Source organism: Dryobates pubescens, chromosome 9 (genome assembly GCF_014839835.1).
Source record: "Dryobates pubescens isolate bDryPub1 chromosome 9, bDryPub1.pri, whole genome shotgun sequence".
In the NCBI taxonomy this organism is placed as follows: domain Eukaryota; kingdom Metazoa; phylum Chordata; class Aves; order Piciformes; family Picidae; genus Dryobates; species Dryobates pubescens.
In genome coordinates this window covers 38,180,305-38,206,536 of record NC_071620.1, presented here as the reverse complement: position 1 = coordinate 38,206,536, position 26,232 = coordinate 38,180,305, and the positions used below count along the sequence as shown (strand labels likewise).

The 26,232-nt window shown below is 45.0% G+C and overlaps 1 protein-coding gene across 1 annotated transcript in view; it reads left to right on the top strand.

Annotated features, from left to right (window-relative positions):
• The first annotated feature begins 10,993 nt into the window (after positions 1–10,993).
• Positions 10,994–26,232, top strand: part of TNFRSF11A (TNF receptor superfamily member 11a) — a 28,900-nt gene continuing 13,661 nt past the window's right edge. Inside the window, exons 1-3 of the mRNA XM_054164390.1 lie at positions 10,994–11,203; positions 25,489–25,570; positions 25,947–26,072. Coding sequence (XP_054020365.1) covers positions 11,144–11,203; positions 25,489–25,570; positions 25,947–26,072 — 268 coding nt within the window. The 5' untranslated portion in view covers positions 10,994–11,143. The remainder of the gene's footprint in view (positions 11,204–25,488; positions 25,571–25,946; positions 26,073–26,232) is intronic.

The following is a 26,232-nucleotide window of genomic DNA, read 5'->3' as shown; positions in this document are numbered from 1 at the left end:
TTTTTTAATTGTCTGACAGGATATCAGCAAATATCTGTACTATACATGGAGCTATTATCACGGTACTTAAAATGATGTAAATTTGAAGTCATTGTCATGAGGTAATAAAAGTGGAGATTACTTATGTATTTAAATTATGGAAGAGTAATGCAGATTTTTTTATTATGTTTCTAAAAAGAGGAGGAAGAGCCACCAGCATTTGTCTGTGCTTCTAGGGTTGTTTTTATAAGTATTGTGCATCTTGAATCCAGAGGAATTGCAGTATCTAACGGATGAGACTGGTTGCACTGTATCAGTCTGCGAGAAATGCTCATGTTTCAGATGCTTTATGCTGACATTGTAAATGCTGTACAAAGTCCTTCAGATAAACTTCTCCCATCTCTTGTGGGGTTTGTTTCGGTTTGGTTTTGGTTTTTGAGGTATGTTTTCTTTTGTTGGGGTTTTTGTTTTCTTTTGAAGCACTTTAACAACCAGTCTATACATCCAGAGGCACATCCACTAAGTAAAGAAAAAAACCCTAATAAATTACTTAATGTGGACAAATGTATAAGCTACTATACAGGGGTCCCAGTACAGTTCTGCAGGCAGAGGAAACTTATGCAGGAGAAAGTGCTTTCATCTTGCAGTCAGTATGCAGTTCTGTGTACTGTGAAAGCTAAAATGAAGCTGTTTTGCTATTCAGATTGAATCTCAGCTCAAAATTCATTTCAGAGTATTTGAAATAATGTTAAGATGAAAACTGAAATTAATCTGTTTCGCTGTTTAGATTGAATCTTGGCTCAAAATTTATTTCAGAGTATTTGAAATGATGTTAAGAGAGCTTGACATGCAGGTGTTTTTAAACGTTAAGTGGGCCGCATACAAGGAGTACCTTCAACAACTACCAATTAGTTTTGATAGCAAGGAAGCATTAACAACTAAATACATTTATTCTTGTGCAGCACTTTTTCTTCCCCCTTCTTTATGTCAATGTAAGCTTCCTAAAGTAAACTCAAGTGCATGCATGAACTGGTATGAGGTAGCAAAATACAAAAGCTCAGGCATTCTCTGAGATGGTACCATTCAGGTGTCATTACTAACATCTCTGAGGACAAGGGAATCCCCAAGAGTGAGAGAAGAAAGAATTCTTTTCTGAAAGAGAATAGGGACAGAAGTAGCACTTTGGGTGTTGTCCTTAGATGGAAATAATGGAGATAATTTGAGACTTTAACTGCTTCATGTCTCTGCCTGTTGGCTCTGCCTATAGTTGCCTGCCATGTTTGTGTTGTGACAGCGCCTGCTGCACACCTGCACTGTCGGTCCCTTTACACTGCACTGATGAAACCTTTTTCTTGAGATTACAGACAGCTCCATGCCTTCGTGTTGCTTGTTGCCATGAAAGTATACTTTTAGCAGACTGACTGTGAAATTCCTGGAGACATTCCTGAGGAATGGGAAGTGGTGACATTCCTCTCTATTGTTCCGTTGTCAATAAAATGTTTTCTATACCTGCCTTGTCTCATTACTTCTACTCTTCTCCAAATAGATTATTGCATCAAACTAGCTGTTACAGGGGAGAGGTCTGATGCACAGAAATTCTTTAGCCTTAACCTTTTTTTTTTTCCCCACATAGCAGATGGGAGACTGAACTTGTTAGATTTCCCATCTCAGTGTGCCTTTTTCACTTTGGCTTCTAGTCATGTGGCTTTTATTGGCATTTTCATGCAGGGTCTCTTTCTTTCCCATGCCACAGGTTTGTTTTAATTTACTTTTTTCCACTGTCTCTTTTCCAGTAGTTGCAGAGATAGCTCTGTAGTCATGAGACCAAAATGACTTGTTTATGGTTAAACTCCTACTTACCAAAGCAGGGCAGCTGCCTGCAGGCTGCCTGTGAAAGTGGCTCCTAACCCGCACTGAAGTTCAGCCAATGTTTGGAAACCTGCTAATTGGCACAAGGCAAAAATCTGACAGCAATTTAGCTGGATGACTGTGGGATGAGACTCTCTTAATATAAATGTAGCATCTTTGCCCAGCTAGGTTCAGTCTCTCAAGCTCCTTGCAGTGTTTAATCAGCAGTTTACTTCACACAGGTTGAGCCAAGAAGGAATTTGAGAATCCTGACCCAGTAACTGCTAAGGTGAAAAAGAAAATATCTGTATAGGCAACACCTCTTAGACAGGATGTGTTCAGGAATTTTGTCTCCTAAATTTCAGGTCTCTATTCCTAGATGTCAATTGCAGGAGGTCTTTTAAGTGTTTCCTTGTTTACCAAATGTTGATAAATTTTTGAGATTTCTAGTTGTTCTGACTGGGGTTGTTTTACTTTTTCTTCCTAGCTATGGCACTAGCATTCAGGAGATGGAAGGTGGTGTGGTTCGGGTCCAGTCGGCAACCAAGCCCCACGCAGCTGCTCACACCACTGCCAGCTCCCACACTTCTTTCCCTTGCTGGGACAGGAAGGAAAATGGGAAGAAAAAGGCAAAAGCTGGTTAGTTGAGATAGGACAGAACAGCAGAAAGAGATAAAAACAATCAGGAAGAAGGAATACTGATGAAATAGTCTGTGAAGAGAGTGATACAAAATGCAGCACTGACCACAGTGGCCTGGCCTGCTCCCACCACACCACAGTCACCTGCTCAAGGTACCCAATTTTGCCCCTTCCCCTGTATGTAGTGGGCCTGATGTCAATATAGTATCAAATACCCATTGGCTAGCTGGCTTGGCTCTAGTTGGGGGGTTGGAGTAGATGATCTTTTGAGGTCCCTTCCAATCCCTGACATTATGTGAGTCTCTGGCTCTTCTCAGGTTCTTGTGAAGGGGAAAAATAAAAAAAGGGGAGGGGGGTAGGGGTGGAACCAAAAACACAAAACCAAACAACCCAAAAACTTAACCCTACCCTTGCTGAACCCAGGACAGAAAGAAAAGTGAGTAATCTCTAAAGAATTACCAGAATATTTTAACTTTTTTTCCCCTCTGCTGTTGTTATACAAACAACTTAAGTAAACCTTTGTGGGGGAAAAATGCTTCATGAAAAGACAACAGCTGCGTGGAAAAGCATGGAAAACAGTGAATCCCCAAGTGGTTGTCTTAAAATGTTTATGTTTTGGATTTATGTTTGGAGGTTTTCTAACAATCACAGTAATTTGTTATTCCATCCCATAATCCTGCATCTCACTATATAGGGAGGCCTCCCAGACAGCTCTTTCTCTCCTCTCTGCTACAGGCGTGTAGCAGCTGCTGCTATCTCTTTGGCTTGTGTGGGAGAGTGGACTTGTTGGAAAGCTATTTCCTTGTTGTGCAGCTGAGGTATAGTAGTGGCAGCTTGTGGAGGGGGCATTCAGGCCTAACATGAGGCTTGGTGGGCCTGTCTCAGTAGGGGGAAGCGAGGTGTAGTGTTGGGGTGGGGGAGGGTTGACTGATTGAGGCTTGGTGGGCTCAGCTGGAGAGCCAGACCCGAGCTGATCGTGACTGTGTAGATACCTATGTTTTCCCCTGAATGCCTTTTATACTTGTATTTATTTTTGTAAATAGTATTTTTATTTAACCTCCAATTCTGTGCAAGTGTAGTTATTCACTCCTTTGGGGTAAATTCATTCTGTCCTCAATCCAGAGCTGTTTCAGCTCTAAACCAAGACATCAGGATTGGAATGGATTAGTGGATAGAGAAAATGAGGAAGCTGATGCTTGCAAATTGAAAATGTGAAGATTGAAAGATAAAAATTATCCATGGAAAGATCTGTTGTGAGAACAAGGAGTTTTTGTCATATTTAGCGGGAATTCATTGCTATGTATGGATGATGATTCAAAATGATGCAGAAAAAGCAGAAGTGTGGAATATTTCTGTTCTGTCTCCTGTGACAATGTTAATGGCATTTTTTTGTTCCAGGCCTGAATGACTCTGCATTGTAGTACAGTTTGTAAAGGTGATTATCATCCATTCCAAATGTTCCAAGGAATTTCCCATGTGAAACTTGCTGTTGTTGATGTTTAAGTGACCATGAAATACCAGCAAAGCTTCACGAGGTAGAAAATCATTAATATGCTGGTTGGCATGGCATTGATCCAGGCTAGAATCACAGAATCTTGCACCAGATGAAAATGCTGCTGAATTACAGGATTGCAGTGTGGTACTGGGAGACAAGACTTGAAGGAAACCGGTTTGATGTTTACTGGCTGCACTTGGCTAGCCTTTCTAGCAAACACATGCAGCTAAGTAGCTAATTTGTTGTAGATTATAAAACGGGTTGTAGGTAGAAGGGCTGTTGAGTAAGTAGGCTAATCAGGTTCTGAGTAACCAGAAATGAGTGATTATTTTCCAGCAAAGCTGTTTCTAAAGTGTTCTGCCTTTAGGTTTAATGCTGGTCAGGTTTCATGCTTACAGGTAGGTTGTAAGAAAGGATTCTGGTTTTGTATGGTTTATAACACACAGGCAAGTTGGTGGTAAATAGCCCGTTTTCTTTGGAGATATCTACACTACATACTGAGCTTGAACTTCCATCATACTTCCAGTGTAGTGAAAAGCTGCTTTAGCCTGAAGAGTTCTAGTCCCTAGAAACATGGAGCATGACTAGTTCTACTGTGTAAGTCATTAACTTGAAAAGGTGACTCACAAATCGGTGTCAAGAGCCAACACCATGCTGGTAGTCTGTCCAGTTCCTTTCACAGCACTGGTATTGCACATGTTCCTCACTGGGGCCTAGAATTATTTTGTTTGAGGTCTTGTGCTGTTGGTTTTTGCCTTACACTTCAATGGAGATTTTTCCCATTCCCCAGAAAGGGGAAACTTCTTCAGCTTCGCTTGCAGCTGAGGTAGTATGATGGAGTCCTCCTCAAGTCACAGCAGCTGCAACATGTGCTTTGTAGGATCCCATGTGGCATCTTGCCCGGGGCCTGTTACACCTTCCCTTTAAATATGCTGCAAGGGGATCAGGAAGTGGGAAGAAGGAAGAAGCAGCTGTCATATTTAATAGGCAATAAGGTGTCATTTAGATTTGATCCTTTGCTAAGGGATGAATGCACTCTATTGAGCCAAGTCTGAGTCATTCAGCAGAGTTTTCAAAGACATTCAAGATCATTCCATGTGTTGATAACAGGGTGACTCTGCAGAACTGATAATGGACTGTTGCACAGTGTTTCTAAGGTCTCAGTCCTCTTGATGAAGGGTTGGTGCATGTTTGCCAGCCTCGAAGTTTCCTCTGCAGGCAAGACAGACAAGCTTCATGCCAGTATTGCTCTTGCCCTAAGGATGGATATATGACTTGTCACCATTTCAGGACTCCAGGGTAAAACCTCCCCGGGACAGATTTTAGATTACCTTTCTCTTCCCCCTCCCTCTTCCCCCATAGGGAAAAAGTAGGCAGAGGAAAGAAAAGGGGTAGACAAACCACTTACGTGGAATTGGAGTTAAAATTTTAACTAGAAATAACAGGTATTAAGGAAGAAGGAATATACAGAGAAAATAAGGGAGGATATATATACACAGATCACTCCTGACCTACATAGTCAGCAGTTCTCTCAGGCAAGGCAGCTCTAGAGGTGAAGGCAGGAAGCAAGGGAGAGACAGATCCTGGACCTGCCCCCCCACCCCCCAGTAGAAGCAGGAAAGGGGAAGGAATAAACCCAGTCTAGTGACTCCCATGCATTAACCCACAACGTGACCTAAGTCTTAGAAGTCACCCGGCTGGTATCTCTTACAAGCACAACCAAGTATTTAAAGTTAAAAATTCACCACAACTTTGTATTTCTTTCTAGAAGTATGCAGGTATCATTATTGCAGGTGCAGTGGCTGGTGTTTCCCTGATCAGCTCAGTGTGTTGCTTGCACAGATGTCAAATATGTGATGTATTAATGATGGCTGCTTGTGAGCTTTTTTTTCTTTTGAGACTTCAGGGTTTTGACATTCAGGACTTCTGCGGTTTTGTGGGATTATAAAAGTTGAGCTGTGTAAAGCACACCAATGTGACTAAAAAGCTTTATTATCCGTAGATTGATAGAGTGGTTTGGGTTGGAAGGGGCCTTAAAGATAATCTAGTTCCAAATCCCATGCCATGGGCAGGGACACCTTCCACTAGACCAGGTTGCTAAAGGCCTCATCCAAACTGGTCTTGAACACCTCAAGGAAGGAGACACCCATGTCCTCCCTGGGCAACCTGTTCCAGTGTCTCACCACCCTCACTGTAAAGAATTTCTCCCTAATTCCTGCTCTGAGTCTCCCCTCCTCAAGGCTTTGCCTCTCATCCTATCACTACAAGCCCCTGTAAAAAGTTTCTTCACAGCTTTCTTGTAGGCCCCCTTCAGGTACTGGAAGGCCACTATAAGGTCTCCCCAGAGCCTTCTTTTCTGTAGGCTGAGCAGCCCCAACTCTTGCAGTGTATTCCCACAGGGAAGGTGCTCCAGCCTTCTGAGCATCTTTATGGCCTTTCTCTGGAGCCACTCCAGCAGTTCAGTATCCCTCTTACGCTGGGGTCACCAGAACAGTGCTGCAGGTAGGGTCTCATGAGAGCAGAGTAGAGGGGGAGGATCACCCTTGTCCTGCTGGCCAGCATGAAAAATATTTTTATATTTGACAATCTCAAAGAGATTGGGCAAAGACTGCTATGGGAAGTTGCACTTCACAGGAAGGAAACAGTTTTAAATTGCTGGCACCATTTTGTGTAGTAACTTTGTTTTAAGTTAAGTAATAACATTTATTTTTAATGGATTAATTTTAATAGCTAGAGACCTCAACTGAAATTAGAGCAGCCTGTTCTAGAAAGGCACAAATATTTTTCTACCTTTTTTTTATCTTTCAGCATGGAAAGCTCCACATAGTGGATGATCCAATAGAGCCCTCTCCTTGTAGCAAGTGACGAGGCAGCCTTTCTCCCTCGCCCCATAATGGACTCTGTACATCACTTGCTGACACTCTATAAACTGCACTGCAAGCTGCCTGCCCCCCAAGGCATCCCCCTAATTTAGAGAGCCCTCCTGGAGCTCTACCTCTGCACATGCATTGGGCTTCTCCCTCACCTGCTGAGAGACAAATGTTTGTATTTGCAAAGCTTGCATTCAGTTCAGAGTCCAAAACCCCAACCAAGCTTTATGACATCTAGTGGAAGAAAAACCTTGATCTTGATCCAGCAAAGACCTTTATCTTATCCCTCATCCTTCAACAGAATGTGAGAGACAGGTGAACAGAAGCACCTTCACAGCCTTCCTGCACATTATGAACAGGTATGCTGGGGTGCAGCCATGTGCCTTTTACTGCTCTGCACAGGTTTCCTTTGCATTGTTTCAATGACCTAGGTTTAACACACAGCCTCCTAGTTCTCTATCCTAGTGAAAGGAGCTATCGGGAGGAGCTGGGAGCCTTGTGCAGGTAAAGGGCAGGGGAGTTCAGCAGCGTGGATAAAGTGAAGGAGTAGTGAGGGTATGAACGTAAGCCTACAGGTACTGTTCAGATGCCCAGCATCAACTGGTGTATACACCAAACCAGTCATTAGCTTTGCTTTTCAGGTTGAAAGTTTTGGAAATGAGTCAAAATCAGGGATTCACCTGGGACTTAGCCACTTACCCAAACTCCTGGAAAAGAGGCATTCTTACATTGATTCTGAAGTGGTTCCATTTTCAGACAGTCACAAAACTTGCAGCATTACACTGAATGCTGTAGTTCTTTTTAAATATTGTTTAGTATGCACTTTCCACTTTTTGCTCTCTAGGAAGCAGGCAAGAAGAGATCCATACTGACTGCAGACCTGCTAAGTGATGAGATGTGCTCATAGTTTATTTACCATGGCAGGCTTCACCGTAGAAGCGATCCTGATACTACCCAAAGGAGTAATTTGATTTGTCACATCTCTACGGCTGCACGTGATCTTCCATCTCTCTTCTCTAGAAAGAGCATCCCAAAGGCCAGTCCAGTTTAGGCTTGCATGCCCTAGTGATGAGCAGAAACAGGAGGTACCCAAATACCACTGTAAGTTTGAAACTTTACTATTTTAAGCATTTTGGTTTTATTCAAGGCTGTTTTGGAAAGGGAGTAAGACCTTGTGAATAATAATGATAATAATAGTAGTAATAGTAATAATGATAAAGCCTTCTGTATATAGTTAAAAGCTGACAAGCCAGTTTGGGTATAAAATTTTAGTTTTTCCTTGTGCTACTTAGAATGATACACATGACAAATACAAGAGCATTGATAGCACTTTCTCCTATACATTCCCTCATTCGTATTTTCAAGCACTCCCCTTCCAGTTTCTAACAATCTACTGCAATGCATAATTAAGACTATAAAGCACCCAGTAGTGGCTTCTGTGGGTTTTGGCTCAGAAACCTCAAATCTAACTTGGAGGAAAATGTCTTGAGTTTCCAAAAAGAGGCTGTTTTCACATAGTGGTAGAAAATGAGAGAAATTTCAGCCTGAACAAGACATGTCAGACAGAATCAGCAACGACACAAAAGTAATGGAGCTAAACACAAAATAATTGAAGTGTCTGGAGCTCCTCTGAGCTGACCAGGACTTGGCTTCACTCAATGGCTTCAGAGCCTTTAATCAACACCTTCAGAGTTAGCCCACAATATGTGTAACTTCTCATGACAGTGTGAGTTTGCTCCTGTAAATCTGGTTAGAAAGAGCAGCTAGTAAATAAACACAGCCCATAGCCTTAGTGCTGTGCTAAATGTGAAAAGGGGAAGAGACTTGGCAGACTTCTGTTTAAAAAGAAACATTTCCTTGTACTTTAAATACAAACATTTTAAAACAACCTGTCCAGCACAGGGCTGCAAATTTTTGGTTGTGGGTGGATATGGTGCTGGCAGAAGGACCTCCATCTGATGGTGCCCTACCATGCCACCAGCATCCCCCCAGGACCTACACAGAATGGCACCACAACCAGCAGCTGGGCACATACGTTTCACACGCCTCATGCAAAGCCCCTGATGAAGTTGTCTTTGCACACATTGCCTACCAGGCAAGCCGGGTGACAAAGCCACCCCTTCCACCCCTCACTCCAAACTCAGTTTCTGTTCAGTATTAGAGCTGTAGCCTATCCAGGCCAAACGCATTGAAGAACCCTGACTTCTCTGGCAGACCAACAGGGTTCTGATGCTGCAATTACAACTTCCACAGCCTTCTAAAACTGATCAGCATATTCCTTGCCCTAGCTCTTCTTGAGGTGAATGGGCAGCAGGACCAACCACTGGCCCTAAGCCAAGAACATTTAACCCCAACTGGCACTAAGCATCACACAGTTGTTCACTCACTCCTTCCCAGGGAGAGAGAGAATCAGAAAGGTGTAAGTGAGAAAACTCATGGGTTGAGATGAAGAGAGTTTAACAGGTAAAGCAAAAGCTGCACATGCAAGCAAAGCAAAACAAGGAGTTCATTCACTGCTTCCCATTGCCAGGCAAGCGTTCAGTCTCCCGCAACTTCATATGCAGAGCATATGGCATGCTGACATCATACAGTATGGAATAGCCCTTTGGTCAGTTGGGGTCAGCTGTCCCCACTGTGTCCTTCCATTTTCTTGTGCACCCCCCAGCCTTCTTTCTGATGGGGTGGTGTGAGAAGCAGAAAAGGTCTTGCCTTTGTGCAAGCTCTGCTTAGCAATAATGAAAACATCTTTGTATTATAAACACTGTTTTCAGCACAATTCCAAAACATAGCCCCATGCTAGCTAATGTGAAGAAAACTGACTCTATCTGATCAAAACCAGCACAGCGTTAAAAGGAACTTTAGGAAGGTTGAAAATATCTGGGTTTATGGCCCCTTGAAACTCCACAGGAGTTGGAGCTTCATTTTGCAATGCAGTCAGGCCCTCCCCACTATCTAAAGGGGAGAAACCTGGCAGTTCTTTCTATCACAAGTGCTCCCTGGCTATGAGGATTGCTCATCTGAGCAGAAATCAGACGATGGCAGCACAGGTAAGGGGGAGGGGGGTGGTGGTGGTGTATCCTTTCATCTTTTATTTTACATTTGTTTGCAAACATGGAGTAATTTCTAAATAACCTTTTTTCCCTCACCACTACCCCACACCCCCCTCCTTGGTCAAGGGTCCAATCTGAATACCTAAGTGACGAACAACTTCCTTATTTACTCCAGTCAAAAGCAGTATCCCAGCTTATTTCACAGCAGCATGTGAACACAGGGAGGCAGAGAAGATGGGACTAATGGCATGGCCCACTCTGCTGGATGCTCAGCCCCTGTGAATTGGTGCTGCTGAGAGGCACTGCCCTGTCCTGCTCCTTTTGTGAAACTGAGAGCATTGCCAGCTGCAGCCACTCTTTAGCCAGATGAGGTGGCTGGTGCTGAGTTGATGTTGATAAGGACTCTTTCAGGGGTCCCAGAGGCTGCCTTGCACTGTCCCAAGTTGGGTCGCAGGTATTGACACTGTACATGGTGTGTAGTGTTTTAGGCGAGCTCCCAATGCACATCTTCTGCTTTTCTTTCCACTGGCAGCAATCCAGCCTATCAGCTTCTGCTATCAGGTCCGAACCTGCAGATCTGTTGCATGGGAGCAGAGAGGGGCTAGGTGATGGGATGGACTTTTTCCAACACTGGAGGCAGAAGGGTGGTTTCACCGGGGTGGATCACAGAGCTCACTGGGAGGCCACCCGAGGCATGGCTGAGACCAAAATGTTCTCTAACCGCATAAAGTAATATCCCGAGGCGACGAGGAGAAGGCAGCGACGGTGGGGCAAATGCACGGCGAGGGACGGCGCTAGGTGAGGGGAGGGCTGCGAAGGGAACGAACGCGGAGAGGGTGGGAGGCAGGTGGATAGATGGCCCTGCCGAGCGCGGGAAGGCAGACCCGGGCGGCAGGAGGAGGGACGTGGGCCGCGGTGACTAACTTCTTGTAAAAGGGGGTGGAGAAAGGAAAGGGAGGGACAAGTAGAGGGGAAAAAAAAAACACTCTGCATGTCAAGCCTGAGGAAATGCTGTGGGAACTGCAGCCGGGCACCTTTTTTTGTTTGTTTGTTTGTTTTTGGCGTGCTGTGTTTGGGCTTTTTTCCCTCTCTAATCTGTCTTCCCTCGTGTAGCTGAGAGGAAGGAAAGGAAGAAAGAGAAGTAGCTAGGTCAGATGTGCCTCACTGTGCTGCCAGGGTGCAGGGGCTTGGCTGGAAGGATCTAGTTTCTCTTCGGTGGCAGGAAAAGGAGCCACAGGAGAAGGCAGAGACGGACACCAGACATGCCCGTCCCGTCAGGCTGCTGGCTCCTTTTCCTTTGCCTCGCTGCTGCTGGCAAACAGGTAAGGCTGAGCTGCCAGGGCTGCGCCGGAGGAGGGGAAGGAGGGTGTCACAGCTCACGTCGGAGGGTGGTTTCTTCGCCTGTCGCTCGCAGAAGGTGATGAAGTCGGGGCCGTGGTATCTTGCACGGCCAGCACTCCAGAGTGGGGTTTAGCAGAGCAGCTTCGCTTGCCTTCTTTTCCCTCTGTTTGGGCTTTGGCTTTGGTTTTCCTTTTAATTCGCCCTGTCTCACAAATGTCTCTCGATTCTTTAAAATCGAAATAGCCCAAAGCTCTGACAGGAGCCAGAGGATCTGCAGAGAAAACAGCCTGCTCCTGCCCAGGGCAGGGTGTTAGAAACCAGAAAATATTTGCAGTGAGGTTGTTGAGGGTTATAATTTGCATGCAGAATGAAAATACGGCAGCCTCCACCCTACTGAACGGATTTATTACAGAGAGCGTGGGCACACTTGTCCCTCAGACACGGGACGAGCACATACCATCCTCGCAGCCTAGCTATAGATTTCAGCCTTTCCCCTTGTGCTCTGACCACCTTGCCATCCTGCATGTAACACCTGGCGGCCCCAGGTGGACATCAGGTCCACAGGTGGAAAACTGAGGCCCAGCCCAACTACGTGAGTTGCTTGGAACTTCATGTGCTGCTCATGAGAGAGCTGGGGACCAAACCTCAGTCCCAGGTCAACTGCCCCAAAGAGGCAGCCCTTTATGTTCAAGGGAAAAGTTCTGAGCAAGGTTTGGCTCAGTGTTTTTTTACAAAGAGAGCATCCTCTCTTTGCAGCTTCATGCAATGCAATGGTCAGTATGTTTTGCAGCTGAGATTGTCATTGGCCTTCCCCTGCTTTCAGAAAGACCATTTTCTACAGTCAGCTTTTCCCAAGCCGTGTGAGTGACATTCATTAGGTTTCCTTCAGTGATTTAAATTTTCACTATCTTGCTTTGCTTTTTCTTATTACACAGCTCAAAAATTATTTCATTCCCTTCGGGTTATTTAAACCCTTCTAGGCTCTCAGACTGTTTGCAAGTCCCATGCTACAGGTACTTTATTTCCTTCATTAATCAATGTTTGGCAGCCTTGCCACTGTTTGCACTTCTTTCATCTGAACTTCTAGTATTTCTCTGTCTCCCATTATTCTTGATTAGTTGTGTCATTTCAAGTGCTTCCCTCAGTGTAGTGCTGTAACTGGGCCATGGCTGTGTTCCCTGAGAGCAAGGTGCAGCTTCAAGGGAAAAAAAAAAAAAAAGACAAAGATTAAAAACCAAAACAAAAAAAACCTCTGCTGTCTACAGCTTACAATTTAATGTCTGACCACATAGTCCTGAGAGCCTTTCCTCTGAATCTCTGATCCTAAATATGTTGCCTAAAACCACACAGGCCTTTTTTTCCCCTGTAAAACATATGTTTCATTCTGTCCTCCCTTGCTGCTTAAGCTTCTCTTAAATTGCTGCTTTCCATACGTATATGAACGAGCTCCACGTGTTTGCAAAGTGACTTTTACATCATAGCTTTCAGGTGGTGTGTCCCACTACTCAGTACCCTGTGTATTTCTCTGGGTTTCTCCTGTCCTGATGTTCAGGAACGTGATCAAATACAGCCTGATGAGGAGACCTCAGTGTTCTTTGTACCTTTGCTTCAGGTTGCTGGCATTACATATTTTCTTCCTACCAGAGCCATTTGGGTTTGGGGCAGTTGTTACCCTTAGAATCTCCTCATTGCCTGGAACCTGCTCAGCTCCTGAACAAAACCTTGGAAATTCAGATTTCCGTTCTACAGCTCCCGGCATGTTTCACATACCCAGATGCAGAGACACTCCTCATTATTTCTCACCTCTCAACTCATAGCCTTTCAGAGGATGCAAGAACAGGGAACTTGTGTTTGAGGGTGATGTTAAAATCTTTCCACTTCATTCAGCACGTGCTTAATTCTGAGCCTCTAAGTGGTTGCACATGGTGCAGCTTTCCACAGTCCGTGCTCTGCGCAAGTAGCAGTATAAAGAGTAAGGGGCTTCAGGAAAGTTGTCTTGTCAGTTTACATAAAATAAGCCACACTTTGTTAGAAAGCCCTTTAATCTTAAATCCTGTGTGCAACACTACGCAGAATATGCAAGTCAAGAACGTGAAAGCAAGGCAAGCATGGAGACGTGCTGCTCCCAGCCTGCCTTTCAGGTTCTCCATTGCCTGGCTGAGTTCAACAATAGTTTCTTAAAAGAATGTGTTTTCTGACGGAACAAAATGTGAGAGTAAATGTAGTAGGGCTGAAGTCTGTTGCACTTGTGTTAGTTTAGAGTGGATAATATGGCAGAGTAGTGGCAAGGCAGTGCTATTTGCAGTGTATTTGCTGCAGAGAACGAGAAACACTTGGAAATGTAATTTAATGAGTAGTCATAATTCTGCTGAGAACAGGCATGATCATCATCATCATTTTCACCAGAGAGGAAACAGGAACAGAAAATTCGTGACTTGCTCGAGGTCACACACCAAGTACGGAGCAGAACTTCTGGGAGCAGAGCTCAGCCCTGCTCGGCTTGTGCTTCAGCCACAAGTTGATCTTTCCAAGTGATGTGACTTGGATGCCTGTCAGAAGTGTTTTGCTTTCTGAGACATGATGTGCTCAGCTTCTTTCTTTGTACAGAATAGCTACATCCCATTCTGTGCTCAACTCTGGCAGAGAGCATAAATGTTTCTTATCAGATGGGAGTTAGAGCCTGGGAGAATGTGTGTTTGCAAATATGCAGTAAAGCAGTTGCCTGGTTTAGTGCAAAGGACTCTTCCCTTCTGTGGCAATGGGATGTTTTCTTCCAGTAGTCCATAATATTTACTTTATAGGGAAATTTTGCATACTGCAAGCCTCTGGAATTCTTTGTAATGCAGAAAAATCTTGTCCAAAACACTTAAAATACACAGCCTTTATGATGAAGGGGGAAAAAGAGCATAAAAAATTCATAGAATCATAGAATGGTCTGGGTTGGAAGGGACTTTTGAAGGTCATCTAGTCTGACCCCCCCCTGCAGTAAGCAGGGGCATCCACAACTAGGTCAGGCTGCCCAGAGCCCTGTCAAGCCCCACTTCAAATACCTACAGGGATGGGGGTCCCAACCGTGCTGTTATTTCATGAGCTTTCCTGATCCAGTGTTCCTGCTCCGATCAAGGCCCAAGGAATCACTCAGCGGAGCAAAACTTCTATAATAGCTCAGCTCTTGCATTTACTCTGTTGTTGACAGCGTGGGTTTCAGTGACTGCAATTCAATTAGTTCACTTGACAGAATGCCCTCACAGGAATGGTTCCTATGGACACTGGCAAATTTTTCATTGCTTTGCAATTTCCCCCAGAACACGTGGACATCTTGCAGCACCTCTTACAAAGGGCATGCAATGCACATAAAACTGAATCAATCCAAAGTTTGAGAAACCTCTACCACTTCCCTTTTCATGTTAAGCATTATCTTCCTGATGTAATTTCTTCTTTCCCACAAATGGGACCAAAACAAGCCTGCACTGCATTTCACAAGGCAGTAGATTTCCAAGCTTGGTAGCCACCTCGAGGGTACTGATTGACATAATTTATGGCACAGGGCTTCTTCATACTGTGCCAGAAAGGGCTGGGGGGAAGGCAGGTCAAGCAGAGAGATTAACTGTGATCCTAAGGATATGTTTCTGTAGCCTATTACTGGTATCTCAAGCACCCTCAAGCTCAGAAAAATGGGATGTAATTTGATCACTCCACAAGAACCATTGGAGATGGTAAAAAGGATGCATGCACAATCACTGAAACCTTCACCTAGTGCCTTCTGGTATTTATACCTTGATAACTGTTCAGAGGAATCCTATCAAAGTCACTTCACTGTGTTTCTCCATCTATCCTTTGGAATTCAAATGCTGTACTGGATACTTGCATAGATGCAACGACACACACCCCCTGCTGCAAGTCCTTTTTCATGCTCTTCCCTGCCAGCTTCCTGTCTGTATGACCAGGTCTCCAGGAGGTGGTCACAGTGACCAGAGCCAGCAGGCTTCTGCCACCACATGCTGTGACTGCAGAATTCACATCTGTGAGGGTCACAGAGCACTGGAACAGGCTCTGCAGAGGAGTTGCAGCGTCTCCTTCTCTGGAGACTGTCAAGACCCATCGGGATGTGTTCCCGTGCAACCCGTGCTACATTCTGTGGTCCTGCTCTGGCAGAGGGGTTGGACTCAATGATCTTTGTTGGCCCCTTCCAACCCCTAATGTCCTGTGATCTGTGATCTCCTTCCATCCTGCACCCAGTGCTGCAAGGGGCTGCTCTGCAGTATGGAGATTGTTGGACACTTGGAGGAATTGGTTGCTTCAGATGCTGGTTTAGCTTAGTGGAGGCAGGTAATAGGGAAAGGAGAGAAAAAGAGAGATGGCTGGTGCAGTGCATCCTCAGCTGCGACCGTGCTTCTTGCACACACTGCCCTCTTCGTTTCAATGGAAACTCAAACTTGCCAGGCACTGGCTTCTGCTGCAGCTGCTCACCCTCTGGTTGAAGCATGCATTGGCATTGCCTGCACAGAGAAGCAGCTGCCCTGAGGATGGTTTGTAATTACTGATGGAAAGCGCAAAGGCAAATATTTGTGGGTTACAAATGCACTCTGAAAATGAAGTGCTGTTTAACTAGGCTGCACTATGGACTTGGTTCTGCCTCATGCTGTACACAGCACAATAGTCTGCCTGCAGGAACTTGCCCCGTTTTATGACTAACTCTTTGTTGAAAACGGTCCAAAGTTCATAAAGTAGAAGAAAAGCTGCTGTTGGACCTCCATGAGCAGCTAAGGCTGAAAGTCACACTGAGCTGCAGGAAGGAATCCTGCTCCGCAGCCTCCTCTGGCACTCACAGCAGTCTGCTGTTCTTTGGCTCAACGGCAGCAGGGTTTGGTGGCCTTCAGCTCTGATACTCCTTTGTCTGTCACCTCAGTGTGCAATTGTATTTGCAGCATAGTGTGAGAGCCCAAGGACTCTTGTCTCAAAACAATGCACGTGGTGGGGCAAGGCTGCTTAGCCCCCAGTTCCTCTATTGTCTCAAACAAGATATTACCTGGTCTGAATAGATAAAGTGATGGGTTTGATTTACTTTAATAGCTCCACAGTCCCTTACAAAGGGCTTAACACACCAGAGCAGTGATACTGACTTAGGCCTAGTGCTCCAGGACATCCTGGGTTTTGTCCCATACCTATACAGCCGCCTTGGTTGTTCTTCACAGTGCTTCCCGTGGTTACATTTTTGTTTGCCTTTTCAGGGCGTGAGTTCTCTGGACCCAGTGCTTGTTTTCTTCGGTGTTTGTACAGCACATAGGATGTCATAGCTGCCAACAAAGAGCCATTAATCACTACAGGATAGAAGCCTGTCCAGTTCCCACCAAAGTCAGAGTGAGATCTTTCCTCACAGGCCCAGGATGGGACTGGTTACAGTCCCCCCGGCCAGCTGCTGTCACACAAGATTCAGCATCCAACCCTCACCCTTATTCTCTGGGTCCTTTTGTGCCCATGACCCCACCAGCATCCCCACGTTCCCCCGCACCACATGGCCAAATGTGTTTGTAGTGGATCCCTGCCTCTTCCCTGTGATGTCCCCAAAGGACTGGCTGGAGCAGGGGCTGCAGCAAAGGATGGAGGCACAGTGGGCAGGCGGAGAGCTGAGACTCAGAGCCACCTCTTAGCTCAGCAAAACCCACTGGCTGCTTCTCTCTTAAGTCTAGATAAAAGAGACCAGGAAAGGCTGTGTTCAGTAAAAGAGCCAAGCTGGCTGGTTTAATCCACTCTGCAAGAGCCAATTAGCCAAGGAGGGAGAAAGAAAATTAGGTCATTCACCCTCACCACTTTGTGGCTACTCCAAAAGGAAAAAAAAAGTATATAGGATCTGTTCAAGAATGACAAAGAACAACATTTGTGACTGCAGATGGGTGCAGAACATATTTAGTCAGTGGTCAAAGTGGAGGGAAAAGCAAAGAAAACTTGTATGGAAAAAAAAATACTGTGAGGTTTTGTTAGGCAACCCATTAATCTAGAATAGAGATAGGGAAAAATGTGCTACTAAGTTCATATGAAGTCCTAAAAATTGCTTATGTAGCACTCAAGAGAGTCTATTTTGAGCGTGTTGTTTTGCCACAGCAAATAGTTTTGCCTTAGGAGCATCATGTTCTTCAGTAATTTTTCATTGTTCAGGAGCAAGGATTGAGATGATTCCTTGAATTTGCTCTCACAGGAGAGAAAAAAAATCTCCCCTGTGATACCACATGTAGTGAAGCAGGCTGCTTTGCACAAACCAGCCAAAGTCTGTTCAAACGAGGAGGAACTTGACTGGCCCACAGTAACCAACAGAATTCCTTGTGGTGACACCAAAGAGTAAACAAACCAATTCTCAACCCAGTCCTGCTCTCTTTAATAACAGCAGTAATTCCTTCATGATGCAGAAGGTACAGGTCTGGTCATGCAATTCTTACTATAATTCGCTGCAAGCCAGAATGGTTTGTGGGTGTTAGATGCATCCTCTCTACACAGCCATTGTCCAGAGTAAGGGCTACAGCCCTACCACGACCCTTCCATATTTCTGCCTGCAGAGTATTCAGCATATGTTCCATGTGCAATGCCAAAATCCAGAAGGAAGCTAAAGCGCAGGTGGGGAGAGCAAGCTTCCCCTGTTCCCTACAAGCTTTCTCATTCTTCCTGGCAGCTCAGCTAGGACTGCAGGATCTTGCCTCACACTGAGGTTAATGTGTTGTGTTCCACTCCAGTGGCATGCTGCAAGGAGAGGGTGCATAAACATACAGATTTTTAACCATAGAAAGCTGAACTCCTAATCTGGCATCCAGACATAGCCAAGCCCAAGGAATCTCTCATGGTCATTCCTTCATGAAGACTTGACTTCCACTGACAAAACATGAAAAAATAACCTACTAAACTAAAATGGGAGAGGAAAGTGCTCCCCATAAATAACTGTATTCAGTGTCTTTATTATTATTGTAATTAAGCAGGAATGGGTGTCAGGTTACTCATGGTGAGTCATTGAGACTGTAACCAGAGAGGTGGGACTGCTAAACTTTCCTCGTGAGCTCTGCTGCACCTGTTTAATCTATAGGATTTGCCTTTTCACAGAATCACAGAATTAGCCAGGTTGGAAAAGACCTTCAAGATGATCAAGTTCAACCTATCACCCAACACCATCTAATAATGGCACTGAGTGCCTCATCCAGTCTTCTTTTACACACTTCCAGGGATGGTGACCCCACCACCTCCCCAGGCAGCACATTCCAATGGCTCTCTTTCTGTGAAGAACTTCTTCCTCACATCCAGACTAAACTTCCCCTGGCACAGCTTGAGACTGTGTCCTCTGGTTCTGTCACTGGTTACCTGGGAGAAGAGACCAACCCCCACCTGGCTACAACCTCCTTTCAGGTAGTTGTAGAGAGCAATAAGGTCTCCCCTCAGCCTCCTCTTCTCCAGGCAAAACAAACCCCAACTCCCTCAGCTGTTCCTCGTAGGGCTTGTGCTCCAGACTCCCTTTTGCAGGCCTTTTCACAAGCACATCTGGGTATTATCTGTAGTAATGCCATTATTCTGTAGTTTTTCTTTCTGCTTCTTCTGGGCTGTTGTCTTGCTGTCATGCCTTTTTGTTAAATATTTTGATTTAGGTTTGGGTTTTTTTACTCTCTGACTCATCTTTAAAATATTCTACCTAGTAGTTATTAGTCTTTGAATTGCTGTGACAGGGAGGACAGGCAGGTTAAAGCTTGAGGTTTTGCACCAAAGTGGAAGCAACATGCAAAAGCTCCCAACTGCCCAGTCAGTGAAAATGCGAGGTGTACCCTGCTGGCAGCTGTATGAAGAGAGCTTTGTCTGTGAATACCAAAATGCTGTACATGTGACAGTGAGTTTTGTATCCACAGGAGGAAGGTGGCTAATGCACACAGTTGACTGATAGCCACTTTAACCCTGCCATCTATTGTCTCCATCATCTCCCATCTGATACACCTGAGGTTTCTGTCTGCTTTACCCCCGCCGCTGTGAGAGTGGTCAGTGTAGCACTTCTCCTTCACGTAGTCTGAGAGCTAGAAATAACTCTGCTGGGTTTCAAACTGTGGAATGGTCCTTCCTATTGGTGGAGCAGCACCAGTTACTTAGATGTTTGCTTTTTGCCCTGCACTAAAACAAAGGGAATAGTCAGGATGGGGCTTTTATTGCTGTTTGCCTGTTTCCTGGTTGCAAGTTAAGTTTTCTCTTGACCTCTTTATTACCAGTTTTACCCCTCATGTTCTTTCAGGCCTTTTCAGATACACTAACTCCAGCAGGGTTTCAAGGACCTATTTTTAAGAGTGAAATAATATTTAGTTTATAGCTGTTGCCATTTCCCGGCTCTGTTTTACCACGTGGTGGTAGTTCTGTGATGTGGTTTACTGGTCACTGGAAAGTTGACATCACCAAAAGCATTTCATTCACAGTCTAAGATTTTTGAGATGAATTACAGACCTGCAAGTGAATAACTGAAATTGCAAAGCTGTGACTTGCGTGCTGCTTTGATAGAATTTTTATCACCAGTGAAGTTTGTCTATGAAGGAACTGTTGTATTCAGCATTCATGGGGGTCTGATTTTCTTTAACATAAAGACTCCTCTTTTGCCTTATAACTTGACAATTGTAAACAATCCCAGAGTTGTTCATGGAGACCACATCTGGAGTACTGTGTCCAGTTCTGGGCTCCCCAGTTCAGAAGGGACGGGGATATGCTACAGAGTGTCCAGTGGAGGGCTATGAGGATGAAGAGGGGACTGGAACATCTGCCTTAGGAAAAAAAAGGCTGAGAGACCTGAGGCTGTGTAGTCTGGAAAAGAGAAGACTGAGAGGAGATCTTATTAATGTGTATAACTATCCAAAGGGTGGGTGTCAAGAAGGTGCTAGTCTCTTTTCAGTGGTGTTTGGTGATAGGACAAGGGGTAATAGATACAAACCGGATGCAGAAAGTTCTACCTCAACAGGAAGAAAGACCTCTTTACTTTGAGGGTAAACAGAGCACTGGAACAGGCTGCCCAGAGAGGTTGTGGAGTTTCCTTCTCTAGAGACTTTCAGGACGCATCTCAGTGCGTTTCTGTGTGACCTGCCTTAGGTGATCCTGCTGGGCTTGGACTCGATGATCTTCAGAGATCCCTTCCAACCTCTACCATTCTGTGATTCTATGATGCATTATGCACCCCATAAGAGTGCCTGGGAGCACCAGCCAAGGAGCAATGCACACTGAGAGCAAGAATTCATTTTTGTTCCTAAATATTTTGTTAGGCAAGTCTCTGAAACTGGCAACAAGCTGAAGAAAGCTGGATTTTGCTTAGCAATAGTGCTGACCAATTCAGGTAGGAAGCTTGAAGGCTGAAAGCATATAGTCCATGCCTGTGAGAGGAAAGGGAGTGGCTCATATCTGAAGGAGAAAAAGCAGTAGATGACTGCAGAGCATGGCCCAGCTGGATACCAGAGTGCTGTGCTTGCAGGGGCTGCTTTGGATCAGGAAATGTCATCAAAGCTCAGTCCTCTTAATGAAGATAACTAAAGCCCCAAATCACACACAAATATTATATTTCTACAGCAGGCAAGTTGAAGGACATCAAATGAAGTGCTTTGAATAATCTCAGGCTCCAAAGTGCAAAGAACAAATGGTGTGCAAGGCAGGACAGAGTGTAGTCATCTCTTCCATGGGTGCTTTGGTTCTCTAATACCAAATGGAGGAAACAAAATGTGCTTTGTTGAGTGAAATGATGAGAGATGACTTGAATACTCTCCAGAAACAACTACACTGAGCAAGAAGGTGTCAATTTAAGATAGTTAGCCCTTGACATGTCCCTTTACATCTCCATTTTTGCCAAACTGAGATTATTGCTCATGAGCAATCCTCACTGAGGTCTCAGGTCCTTGTTCAGAAGTGACATGGGAAAAAGACTGTGGAAACCCCCGAGCTTGTTCTTCCAGATTTTTTCTTTTAAAGGAAGGAGGCCCATGCAACTCTATCTTCTCCAAAATGTCTGTCTGAACATTCATCTGAGTGAAAAGTAATTTTAGCATCCGTGACACACAGCTTCTGCTGCCATTTGATTGCTCAACAGCACCAAGAATAAACATTTCCTTAAGCCTGAGGACAGGAATCCAAATGCTGCTGGTTCCCCCTTCAGAAACACCTGTGTATGTGTTTTTTCAAGGTCTGAGTAACGCAGTGGTGCTTTGGAGCTCTGAGTCATCCAAGCTCTCCCATACTACAAGCACAAGCACACTCCTGCTTAGCGTCCTTTACAACACCAACACCACCGCATTAAAGTAAAATGCAGCTGAAAAGACTGCTTGCAGCTTGACTCTGAAACACACTGCTCCTGCAAACCTTGACATGAGCATGCTTGTTTTTCCCAAGAAGTCAGTGGTGGATGTGTTGGCATTCTTGACCTAGTGGATCCACCAAGCCCAGAGGAGGTTTATCTTTTTTCTTCTGGACTCTTCCCCTGTGAGATATAGTTGTTCTGAAATAGTGTTACTCAGGTGGGAAGGTTGGCTGGTTTCTTTAGAAACCAGTGCAAATCTGTGTGCTTTATACACTTGCTAAGTGACAAAACAGGCATTGGAATGGCTGCCCAGGGAGGTGGTTGAGTCACCAACCCTGAATGTGATTAAAGGTCATTTGGATCTGGCGCTTGGGAATATGGTTTGGGGTGAACCTTGTAGAGTAGGGTTATCAATTGGACTTGGTGATTCTGAGGGTCTTTTCCAACCTCAATGTTTCTGTGAGTCTGTGAAATTAATTTGCACAGGATACTCAGAGCTCTTTGAAGCATTCATATCCATGTAGTGGTGGTATTTATTGGGCATCTTCACCCATAGGGAGGTAGTTAAAGGAATGACCAGGCTGGGTTTTGTCTTTCTTAATTACCTCAGAAGTGGTTTGATGTCCTCTCATTCATGGAGCCCCTTCTCTCTCTAGAGAAGAGCTCAGTGATGCCCAAATCACTCTGACCCACAGGCCAGCACCCGATGAGAGGAAGGATGTTCCAGGGGTTACCAGGCAAACTTGAGACTTGGGAGACTTGATTTGGTTTGCTGTCACTTCTGTAAAGACAGCCTGCCTCCGGGGGCAAGTTCCTCATCTGTGAAATGCATTGCACTTCCCCGTCTCAGGACACTGTTGGCGGGAATAATCTGGTGATGGCGAAGCATCAGGTCATCATGCTGCCAGCAGCACAAACACTGCTCAGACCCCACGAGAAGCTAAAGTGCAGTTTGAGACTGGCAGAGGCTCAAGAGAAAACCCAACTTCGACAAGGCCCCAAGTTCAGCCCTCACCCTAAGAAAACCCAAAGTTGCTTTATTTCCCTTCCTGTCCTCTCTACCTGTATCTTTTGTGCTCAGCAGGTCCAACCAGTCCATACCAGGCCAAATTCCCTCACCTTCGTGAGGAGGTTGGGCTCAGACGGACACCGAGAGCCTTGTCTTCATGCTGTTGAGCATAAATCAAAGGAGGGAGTGTTGCATCTCTGTGAATGCATTGGCTTGTGTGAAAAGGGGAAGGCTGTGGTTGCAGCAGAGACTACTTCTTGACAATAGTGTAGATTTATGCAGCTGCAGCTGTGAATTACACTCTTAACAATTGCCCTCTTTACACAGTGAAGTGTGGAGGTATGAAACAATTTCTCAGCGGTGGCCAAACAATTGGCCTGCTCCCCTAGCCTCAGCGCCTGTGCTGCTTCTCCTCAGGCTGAGTTGTGAGTCTCAGAAATTATTTCAGACCCTTTAGCTGAATGTTCTTTATTAGATTTGCATATCCTTCCTTAAAAAGGATGGCTTGCCCTTGTTTGACACTTCAGTAATTTTTTAGTCCTTTCTTCTGAAGAGGAACTACCAAAGTAGGGTAAATGAGGACGAAGAGGGCATTTCGTGAGAGAAAGCAAGTGGCTGGACCCATTTGTCTCATCAGTTTTGTTGCCTTGAAATAGGAAATCTGTCGCTCAGGACCTCTCTCCGCTGTTTGGTCCTGCAGTGTCACCTCACTCCTGGGATGGCCAGTTTTGTTTTCAGCATTTCCTCAGGGATAGTGAGTGGGGTAGCTGTTCAGCTGGCCCAACTTGCCATTTCCTAGGTCCCCTCTCACCCTGTCAGCTCTGACGGTGATCCTGTGCCCCTCCTGGGAGGTGCTGCACAAACACAAAATGCACTGTTTTTCCCACAAAGCATGTAATCCTATTGCAGGAAAGGTACTGCTAATGAATGCAAGGAATCAGGGAGGCAGCAGACTATTTCTTGCTAGTCTAGACTCTTAGTTTGACCTAGAACTGTTGTAATGACAGCCTGCAAAAATATAAAATCATAGAGCCATAGAATTGTTTTGTCTGGAAGAGATCTTTCCGATCATCAACTCCCAACTGTCAGCCTAGCACTACCAAGACACCACTAAACCATGTCCCTCAGCACCATACCTACATATCATTTAAATACCTCTGGTGGTGGTGACTCTGCTACTTCTCTGAGTAGCCTGTTCCAGTGCCTCACTGTGAAGAAATTACTCCCAATATCCAAGTTAAACCTTCCCTGGCACAACTTGAGGCCATTTACTCTTGTCATATCACTTGTTATTTGGAAAAAGAGACTGACCCCCACCTCACTACAACCTCTTTTCAGGGATTTGTAGAGAGCTGGAAGGTCTCCCCTTAGGTTGCTTTTTTTCTCAGCTAAATAATCTCAGTTCCCTCATTTGCTCCTCATAAGACTTGTTCTGTAGACCCTTTATGAGCTTTGTTACCTTTCTCTGGACATGCTCCAGCAACTCAATATGTTTCTTGTAGTGAGGGGCCTGAAAATGAACAGAGTATTGAAGCTGCAGCTTCACCAGTGCCAAGTGCAGGGACATGATCATTTCCCTTCTGCTGCCCACACTGTTCCTGATACAGACCAGGATGCTGTTGGCCTTCTTGGCTGCTGTGAGCACACTGCTGGCTCATGTTCAGTTGGCAGTCAACAGCACCCTCAGGTCCTTATCTGCCAGGCAGCTTTCCAGCCACTCTGCCTCAAGCCTGTAGCATTGCATGGCTTTGTTATGACCCAAGTGCAAGACCCAATTTAGGACCTCTAACTTGAGGTGCATGTTCTGTTGCAGTGACAGCTAATGCACTTTTGATAAACACCAGTCATGCACAAACCCATGGCTCAAACTCCAAACTAAAGGGTGGTGTCTGAAAGAAAAAAAATCAACTTTTTGGTCATCTTTAAGTTGCAAGACTCTTCCCAACATTAGAAGAGGACAAGGTGCCTAGGGAAAAGTATTTTAAATTTAAAGAGATTGCTGTTGGTGAAACTAGAAAAGGAGGAGAGAGAAAAAAGCCAACTGTTTGTAAGATGTTGAGTTTGCCTGGAGGACCACTGCTAGGAGACTCCTGGGCAGTCAGAACAGGGTCTTCAAGGGACTGGGCACAGTGCTTGGCTGGCCAGAAGCCCAGCACAAGTGATGCCCTGAAGTCTGGCCAAAGGAGCCCTGTGTTCTGGGCTTTGAGTAGGATCACTGTGTGTACAGGCAGAGGAGGTGCAAAGGTATGTAAGAGCTAGAGGCAGCACTGCTGCTTGCCTTGCAGATGCCCTCTCATATAACACTTTCAGGTGGTTTGAGGGGGTGGTTTTATTTGGTTTGGGTTTTGAGAGGCAAAAAGCTGTTGGCTTAATTGTATCACCTCCCTGGATGGCTGCCTTGGTTCCATGAGACTATCTCTGCAGGACACAGTGGGAGTCATAAAAAGCTGCAAAAATAAAGTCCAGTATTTTCTGGTGCTAGCCAGGGGTATCCCAGTGGGAAGCTGGAACTTCTTCTTTTTCAGGAGTATAAATTATTCACCTTACTTGTTAGCTCAATGTTATACATTAAAACTGTCATTTGCCCAGGTCTTGGTCTAGGGTCCTATCTGTGAAAGAGACTACAGAAGTATCTCTGTCAACTTTTTTTCTTTACAATTGTTTTAAAGTCATAGATTCCAAATAATAGAGGACTGTAAGAAGAGGTTATATAGCAGGCCAAAAGTTCATTGTGTTATATATTTATCACTTGGCTGTATTACAAGTCCCTGTGTGTGCAGCACCAAGTAGGTATTCTTGGTGTGTCTACAAAGCACCTCTGAAGTCATAAATGTTGTGCAATTTTTATTGCTTAGCTATCCAAAATGCAATGCAGGAGAAGAGTTTTCCTTGTTACTGTCAGAAGTAACCAGGTAGGTCTGAAACTCTCTTAAGTATACTGATTCTTATGTTCTCTCTCTCCTTCTATGCTCCAGTTGTCACTAGAAATAACTCCACCATGTGAAAGCGAACAACACTATGAATACTCTGGACGGTGCTGCAAAAAGTGTGAACCAGGTATGTGAGCACTGAGCTGTACCAGTGTCTTAACTGTTGGCACATAACCTTGTAGATGTATTATTTCAGACTTACAAGTGCCTTCTGGTGCAGGAGTGGTCCTGCTGACCTCAGCAAAAGCCACAGTAGCTCTTTGTTTGGATAGCACTTCGCAACTGCAGGAGAAAGGAGATAGCTTCTCATGCGTGTAGGTAGGACTGTGGGCTTCACAGATGTTTCAGTGGCACACTAAATGGGGGCCAGACTGGGGAACTGAAAAGATGGCAGGAAGAAATGTTTGTCCACAGCAGTACAGGAGTGTTACCCCTAGCTGTTATTTTCCCTAAGCATGGTGTGCAAGTTGCAAATGACCTACTTGCCCTTCTCTTATTCACAGGAAAGTATATGTCTGCTAGGTGCACTAGCACTTCTGATACTGTGTGTCAGCCATGTGGCCCAAATGAGTATATGGATGTCTGGAATGAAGAGGATAAATGCTTACTACATAAAATATGTGATCAAGGTGAGCTGTTCATATGGGGAACTTGCGTGTGAATTAGTGAAACACGAAGACAGGAAAGCGAATCTGGGGAAGTTGCTTTGTTCAGGTACCTGACACTGGAGGCCAGGAAGTGCCTGGCAGAGAGGGAGGTCCCCAGGCAGCAGAGATTCTGTGCTGAGCA